Genomic DNA, 8,983 nt, shown 5'->3' on the forward strand with positions numbered 1-8,983 from the left:
CAATGAAATTCTACTTAAAAGCAAATTCTACCATAAGGCTTACCCCCTATTCAGCATGCTCATATCAGATCTCCTTGAAAGTGAAACTACTTGAAGGCATTTACCTGTCAGCAATTAATTCTTGTCCTGTAAAATGGTTAAAGGCAGATGGGCCATAATTCCAGATAATCTCTTCAGCAGCAATGAAGTACTGTCTTATCTTTGTAGTCTCATTGTGATTTATTTGGATTTTCTGCAAGTTTCTACTTTAAAAAGGGCCTGCATACCACCTGGAAAAAATGATGTAAGCAAATTGAAGATACTGCAATTTATTTTTTTCCCCCCTACGATTCTAATAGCTCTTTGTCTTATCTGGAGAATTCCTGCTAAACCAGGTACTAAAAGACAGACCAGGTTTTCCTCTAAACCTAATCAGTGGCTCACTTGTGAAACTCTTAGGCCTTTGTACCCTAGAAGACCGATCCAATAGTGAATCTTCTTGCTGAAGGTACAAACAGTTAAAAAAAAAAAGAAAAAAGTGACCTTTTACAGCTAAATTGGGCAGTTTGTAGGATTTTCATGTTGCCCATGAAGATTCATCCACATCAAGATACTACAGGATGCTCTAGTTATCTAAAAACTTCTGTGCAGCTGAATTTGTAGGACAAACATGTTCCTCCCCATGTCAGAATTTTCAGATCCTAGAGCCTGATTTTGAGTTCTGTGTTCTTTCTGACAGATGACTTACATTATCCGTATCCCTCTAAATGAAAGCGTGCTTTAGCTTCTACATATTTCACATGGTTAAAAGAGCATGGGAAATACACTAAGATACAAGGAAGACAAATGCAGATCATCTCTGATTATTAGCCAATGTTCTTTCCAGAACGTGTCACTGTCAGGCAAGTTAACCTGTCTGTCCTGTGGCCTTGCCCAAACCAGCACTAACCTTTTTGTTGGCAAACAATGTTGTGATCAGTTACCGTCAGTAAGAGGTAAACATCAAGATACTGTTTATCTGAAGTCCAAGTATACAAAAATGCAGTGATACCAATTGCTGTCAATTGATAACAATTTCCATTAACAATAACAAAATTTTCGATTCTGTGGGTACGTTCCTAAGCCTATCTAATACACCTGTAGGCACTTCATTTGCTATATTGTTTGGTTGGGGTTTTTTTGGGTTTTACTTTGGGTTTTAGTTGTTGTTGTTGTTTTTGTTTTGTTTTGTTTTTAACCTTGAGGAGAACAATGTCTGGGAAATAACCACATCAGGAGCAGCGTGAAAAAGACTCATTGAATTGGTAGCTCAAGCTGAAAAAAAAATCCTGATGTCTGTGATTTTTTCCATACCTTCTATATGGTCATTCACTTGGCAGCTCAGCAGCCATTCCCCATGATTCCTCGGTATCAGGAGAGCATCAATAAACGTGGCTGCGAAGAGGTTAATGGTGTCAACTCGATGGTGTCTTTCTATCAAGGTCTGACCATGAAAGCAGGCTGAATGGATGTCAGCTTCATTACCCATACCAAAAAGATGCCATTTTACCTTATCTTCCACACACATTGTGAGATTTGGGAGGTATCCATACATGTACCCATTGATTGCTAAAAAAAACAAAAAAACAAAAAAAACACCAAACAAACCAACCACATAATTACTGCTACATTCACAGAGCTCAGAATCTTCACTTCAAAGGTGAGTGACATACAACCATTACTCTATTTTCCAGAATAAAGAGAATCTCAGAACAAAACACTGGACCTTTGAACATTAACCAACATCAGACACAAACTTTATCTTCACATCTACCTGCAGCTCCTGCTGTGATTCTGGAAACCAAGAATGAGCCAAAAGTACTTTTTGTTGACACTAACAGTAAAATCACTTTTTCTAAACTGCAATATTATATAGTATAGTTTATGACGTAGAAGCAAAACTAAGTTACAAAACTGTCTACAGTGTTGAGGAAATTTTATTGCCAAAAAGAAGTTTTGGTCCCTAGGAATCTTCTTTCTCAATTCCAAAGCATTGATTGTACAATACTGGTCATAATTTTTATTTTTTTTTTTAATTTTAATTTTAAAAGGAGTTTAATTCTCCAAGAAAAAGTTCTGTTTTTTAAAAAAAAATCCTTAAAAGAGACAACCCACAAAACAACCAAAACCTCTTTACATCAATGGCAAGTAACATTAATAGTAAGTTCTCTCACAGTGCATTTTATTGCTTTCCTGGAAGTCCTCATCATCTTTGTCAACTTTGGAAGGCTCAGAACAGTATGTCCTGATATTGTCCTCTAGATACCAACTGAGATTTTCATCCATCACAGAGAACATAAGGATAAACTCAGCATCGACATATTGATCGCTGTCCTTATTCATTGCACCTGAAAAAGAAAGTAGCATATTCTCCAGCAACTGGCGATATCTGTTCAGTTTTAAGCACAGTATTGGTAAGGATGATGGCTGTTTACTTGACATTTTGTTGTTTATCTTGAGTGTGACTGTATGTATAAACTTACAGCCATATTGGGAAAACAAAGGTTGGTTTTAACAGATGCTGTAAAATAACTTTGCTAAGAATAAATATTGTATGTGATGATAATGTAAAACATTTGTTCTACATATCAATGTCACACTTTTGCATTACTAGCATGAACACATTTCACTCATTTGCCTAGCACACAAAAATCAAATCCCATCCTATTATTACATGGCAGATAACTGACAAGACAAAATCCACTATTTCAAAATGAACTCTTAATTTCCTCTTCCAGAAAATTAGTTCATTCATATTTATCAAGTGCCATTATCAATCAACTTGCATATGTAGTAGTTAATCCACGTTTTACCTTTCCTGCAAATGATTAAAGGCCCAACAAGCCCTGAGGCAACATCTCTTGGAGCATCTATGTGAGAGTGGTAAACCCTGGTAATGCAGTCTGCATCTCCTTCAGCAGGACCTTGATCTTCTGTCACATCCCACGTATAAGTGTACTGGCCTCCAGGCTTCACAGCATCATCTCTTTTTTCAAAACCTTTGGTATTGTCTGGATAAAAAGCACCTGAGGAATGGCACACGGCCAACATTAACATAACGCATTTCACAATATGGTGTCAGAACAGTGCTTTCAAGTTGACTACATGCTGCAATAACAGGGATTGAATACTCAAATAGAGGTAAAACAAATTTTAACTCAGATGGATAGAGCTTTCCCTTCTGCTAGAATTCCTTTACTCGACTTTGAGTTCTGCAGGTGTGCTTTGACAAATAACTTTAAATTGAGTTCTTTATTAAGAGGGCACAGTGTACTTCTGCTAAAGAGACAACAGCTAAAATATTTGTAAAACATTTGTTAAATATTGATCTTGGAATCTATTCTAAAACATTGCATTCCTCTCCAAGGAACACAGGTGTGCCTCAAATAAGAGCAACAGTGGTAAAATTGCAAATATTGTTCTATATATTACCATACAACATGCTGTTCTGCTCCCATAGTGCGTCAATGCCAAGTCACATTTTTGATGTAATGAAAACCCTTTAAAAATATTAGATGTTAAACTAATATTTCACAATTTTTTTCCCCACTGAAAAATTTTCAAAGACTACTTTTGACAGTATCTACTCAATAATTCACACAGTTTTTAAGGCATCTTAATAAAACTTTCAGTGGCTATATTCCAGTGCAGTCTTTCTTGCAGATAATAGTATGGAAAACTACCCAGTGAGGTGCATCTGGCAGAGTGAATTGTCAGGCTACAGCCTCAGGTTTAGATGTCATCATACTACATTCAGTAGTTTTCAAGGAGTAAACTGGAATCACAGTATTTCCTCAGGAGGGACACGCTGCTCTTTCTGACAGATGGCACATTCATGGGTTGCTGTATGCATAAAAGATGCTACAAAAACACTCCATAGATTGTCCAGAAGAGAACGCGACTCTTCTGCCTGTCAATATGCAAGGACTCCACTAATTTCAGTGAAACTGCAGCAGTGTTTCACAGCTTGAAGGTCTCCCCTATTGCCAACAACTATTGTCTTCACTAATACCAGTAGCATTGCTACAGTACATCTGAAAGCGTGATGGCTAATTTATCTAAGCTGAAGGCATTTGCCTGTTTTAAGGAACTTGTGTATCTTATATCTTGTGTATAATTCAGAATTCTTAATACCGTTAAGAGTTATACAAACAGTATTTTCTTTACAACAGCATCGTTTTTTTTTTCCTTCAGACATCCCTACATTACCCTCATTTCAGATGGAACGTTGATCTAAAATTGCCTTCTACACGAACCCCACTTTTGGCTCAGTATTTCACTCTTGAACAAATACCAGAAGTTCTTAATCAGCTCCTATTTTAAACTGAGTGTGTCTTGTTCCAGAAGATAATTCGCTTAGGCAGTTGTATCTTTGATGACAAAGCTTTTGTTAAATTCTGACACAAAATGGACTCAAGCTTACCTTCGTTTTCCTTTGTATATTTTACACCATGTGGATGCAGTGTGTAGTTTCTGGAAGCAAAGTTTTTCAAGTGAACAACAATGGAATCACCAACTTCTCCTTTAATGATAGGGCCTAAAAAACCCAGCCAGGAAGGTTTCTCAACTATCACATCATATAAAACATCAGCGTACTGAGTGTAGACAGCCTTCTTATAAATGCTTCCTATCCTTTGCGGTCCTCTTTTAAGGAAGACTTCAGTTTGCCTGTAAAGAAAATACACAATATCAGATATTCACTTTATACTTGAACAGTGCTAATTAGCAGATCTCAAACAAAAGCCAAGCCTCCGTAGCACTGTGCACAATCTGCCTTTAGAAGCAAATACATTCACATTTCTGAAGAGTACAGGCACTCAGATAGAGACTAAATGCTACACACCAACTATGAATTTTTTCTATCTATTTTGTAGACTGAAGATAAGGATACTTGACACAATTTTCTGCTGCTTATAAGTCAAACAACAGGTCTTCCTGCTCAACATTTTTGTACGTGCTTCAAGTTCTGCATAATCTTCCAAAGCCAGTTAAAACCAACAAGTATCATGTTATGTTGACTTCACAGTCAGCAAGGAGAAGACTCTTCTTACTAGTGATATACTTCCTCACTCTTCATTTAGTATAGTTCTACTTCATTTTAAAAGCACTGAAAAAATAGAGAGGATGACTATTTTTTTTTCCTGTCCAATACTTTCTTTGGTGCCTCTGATATCTGAGTTTTCTTTATTTATTATTTATGTCTTCAGGGTATCACCTTTCTCCTCACCACACTTATCCTCTATTTCTCATACTGCACAGAGCCTTTCTTGCATGAAACACTCCAGCTGCTGCATCTCCACAAGAAAGAGACCACTGCCAACAACAAACATTTCTAAATTGAAAGGAAATAAAGGAAAATTGTGCCCAACAGAAAAATGAGAACAGAAAAAACATGTTAAACTTCTGAGTTTAAAAATGTAAAAGCAGAAGCCTTCCCTTCATCACTGCCACTTGGCTGATTCAGAATAACAGTAGGCATTCACATGATCATTTCCCTACCTCTAGTTAATAAACGTTTCATTACGATAAAGTCACAAAAAGAACATTACATTGTACAACATTTTCCATCAGCAGAGAGTCGCAATTTAGTTCTTAAGCAAGTCAGGAAAAAGTAAATACTCCCTTATATGTCAGCCACCAGGTTCACTGACACTAGCAATATTCATTTCACCGACTTCACCAGGTCCTGGTCCTAGCATCTAAAGCAGACAATGCTATTAAATAAAACTCCATCAGTACGAACTACATTACTTACTCTTCTTCTGCAAAACGTTGTCCAGATATGATATCAGTACTACCAGGAGCATAGTCCCATGCTGTCTCTATAATCCCGATGTAATACTCCCTGGTCACTGCCCCACTTCGGCAACAGCAAAAAAACAGCACAACGTTTAGCAAGTACAGCTTCATTCTGCATTCACGAACCTCGTGGAAAGCGTGAAACAGAGAGCGGGTACATGCAATTTCCCTTTATATGGTCTTTCTTTCCCACCTCAATTCCACCCCAATCAGAACACCCCGAATCTTTAACTTTTTAACTCTGCTCAGCACCTTTCTTAGTGGAAGGCAAACGGCTCTTTCACAAGAGGGCTGTAAGTTCAGTAAAGCCAGTACTACATACAGAAAATACTCAAAGCTTCTACAGCACAAACACAATCTCCCCTTCACAACCCGACTCAGCACCAACCCCTGAGAGCACCGCCACTCACAGCTCTCCAGCCGCACTCTGTGCTGCCCATCACCACCACTGAGCTCAGCCAGTAAACCAGTTCTCAGCCCACCTCATCATCCACTCATCTATCCCACACTTTCTCAGCTTCATTACCAGGATGTCACAGGAGACTGTAACAAAACATTGCTGAAGTCAAGGTAGACGACACCCACTGCAGTACCTGAAATGATCCATTCCATCCCACTCAGGCTGAAGCCTTTATTCCTTCCAGGTGCGTATTGGGACCAACCTCCAACACGGGATGAGTGCACTGGAAATTCCAGAGGTGGAGTTTGAGCCAACAGCCCACATTCCTTAAGGGGTAACAGAGCAGCAGACAACCCGAGTACACAGTTCTGGAGAAACTTACCCTTGGTTTCAGGAGCGGGCATCTCACCATTCCCAAGTACGGCCACCCAAACAGCACTTCATAGGGCGATACTCCTAAGCCTTTTCTGTGAGTGGTTCATATTCTGACAAGGGCTACAGGCAAACACTTTGTCCATGGTAATTTGGTCTCTGAAACCAATTTTGACAAGTGCTTCTTCAGCATCTGATTGATTCATTCTACTTTCCCTGAAGAAGGAGGGTGCCACGGAGTATGGAGCTCCCACTTCATTTCTAAAGCTCTCATTAGGTCCTGTAGGACATGTGAAGTAAAGAGGCTTCCCTTATCTGAGTCTATATTCTGCACAATCCCACATCTAGAGATTGTGTCAGAATGTAGAGTCCTCAGTGCAGAAGAGACATGGACCTGTTGGATCACATCAGAGGATGGCCACAAAAAAAAAACAAAAACAAGGGATCAAACAGCTCTCCTCCAAGGACAGGCTGAGAGAGCTGAGCTGTTCAGCACGGAGAAGTGAAGGCTCCAAGGCGACCTGGTAACAGCCTTTCAATATCTAAAGGGGAGCAAAAGGAAAGAACAAGGGAAAAATTAGGTTAGATATGAGGAAAATATCTTCTATAGTAAGGGGGGTGAGGCAGTGGAACAGGTTGCCCAGAGATGTGCTGGATGCCCTGTCCCTTCCAAGGTGAGGTTGGATCGGGCTCTGATCTAGCTGTGAACATCCCTGTTCCTTGTGGGGAGTTGGACTAGATCATCAAAAATGGTTCCTTCTGACTCCAAGGAGTCTATGGTGTGACAGCCAATGCCATGAGGAACGGCGACACAAAGGACGTCGATGGCCTGGTGAGCAATCAGGGCAGGCAGGGAAGCCTGAGTGCTCAGCAGCTCTGGGGATACTCAGCAAGCAGTCCAACCAGGAAGATCCACATCAGCACAGAGCCTGTCCATGGCAGTCCCAGTATTCAGCAGACCAGAGGCCTTGCTTCATCACACTGCTGGGTCCCGTAGCTGCAGAGCTAGCTATTTAACGGGAGCCAGGGGGTGGAAGGAAGGGGGGCACTGGGTATCATACAGATTAGGAAACTAAGAGCATCCCCCTGACAATTGGGATGGAGATCTGGGCTGATCCTGACAAAGTGGTCCAGAAGAGGGAAATCTTTCCTCTAAATACATTTCCTATAAATACAAAGCAAGATCTGCAAGAAACAGAAAAAAACATAGGACCCCAGGGTGGTCAGCCACAGCATGCTCTGAGCTCCATGCCCTGGCATCTGTTACAAATTCATAAGGGAGATCAAGGAGAGAGCCAAACAAAACAAGAACAGAACACTTGTGTTCAGTGTGCTCGAGTAGTGGAGCCTGCATTGCACTAAGTGAGGATGAAGAAAAGGACCTCTGGGGCCCAAAGATTTTCTTAAGCTCAGGTCCCAGGCTGATGGATGCACCACACTCTATCACCAGTCACATCGCTTATTGGGCTGGAAGAACAGACCCCAGGGAGCCCCTTGTGACCCCTACTCCATCTTTAAGTGAGCTTCCAACAGCCATCTCAAAACCCACATGCATACAAGTGATGCATGAACAGGGGGCTCATGAGGGGCTCCACTGCCCGCTCCACAGATTTCACAGAGCTTAAACCACTAACCAGAGGAGCCCCAGAAACCCTTCAACCCCATCGAGCTGCAAAACAGAACAAGATCCAAAGAGACACAGAACATAATTTAAATACGTGCCCACAAAAGAGGGACCAGAGACTTCATGAGAAGTATTGAGTTTAAAAAGAGCCACAAAGAAGATCTGGAGAACACAGAATCCCTTTATGGAAAAGGGCATCAGCTCCAGGCATTTCCACAGTTGCAATGCACAGCCAACCAGCGTTATCTGGGGGCTGATCAGTGCATTCCAGAAATGAGATAAGAGCAAAAGAAAGGAACGAACATCAGTCCCTGCATTACCAGTTCAGAGAAAGGGAGATACCCCCTTCACTTCCCCCAGAAAACAATTGAAGGGCACCATAAAGACAGGCAAAGCAGATAGAGCTGCTCTAAACCAGCTTGGAATCCCCACAGAAAAGGAAAGACCAAAACCCTACAATGAAGAAAGAATTGCTTACCTCTTTCCAAGAACCAGAGCCCCCCAACAACCCATAGGAGGGGGGGGGGGTCACTGGGAAGAGACACTGCCTGTGGGGCTGCCAGCTCTCAGATGAAGCGAGGGAGGGCTGGAGCCAGGCTCAGCCCCATCTGCTCCCACAGCTGCGTTGCTTCCACCTGTGCAGGCAGGGCTGCACCCCTCACCAGGTGCTCCATCACTGCTTCAGGCTGGGATCTCAAAGTTCCAGCAGCCAATTGGGTCTGCCTGTGTGGCAAGGGGAGCTTTATTGATGAACGAGCTAAGATGGCCCA

At 41.2% G+C, this 8,983-nt stretch overlaps 1 protein-coding gene across 1 annotated transcript; it reads right to left on the bottom strand.

The window, feature by feature from the left end:
• Positions 1–19: 19 nt before the first annotated feature.
• Positions 20–4,691, bottom strand: LOC122186292 (ceruloplasmin-like; the record flags this gene model as incomplete). The annotated part of the gene is given in 6 exon segments (XM_042882812.1): positions 20–222; positions 225–269; positions 1,333–1,587; positions 2,193–2,366; positions 2,832–3,044; positions 4,442–4,691. Coding segments are annotated over 6 exon segments (1,059 nt in total), but the record flags the coding sequence as incomplete, so codon positions are not given.
• Positions 4,692–8,983: the final 4,292 nt, after the last annotated feature.

This window comes from Lagopus leucura, unplaced genomic scaffold (genome assembly GCF_019238085.1).
Source record: "Lagopus leucura isolate 7727_CA_CO unplaced genomic scaffold, USGS_WTPT01 Super-Scaffold_100036, whole genome shotgun sequence".
Taxonomy (NCBI): Eukaryota; Metazoa; Chordata; class Aves; order Galliformes; family Phasianidae; genus Lagopus; species Lagopus leucura.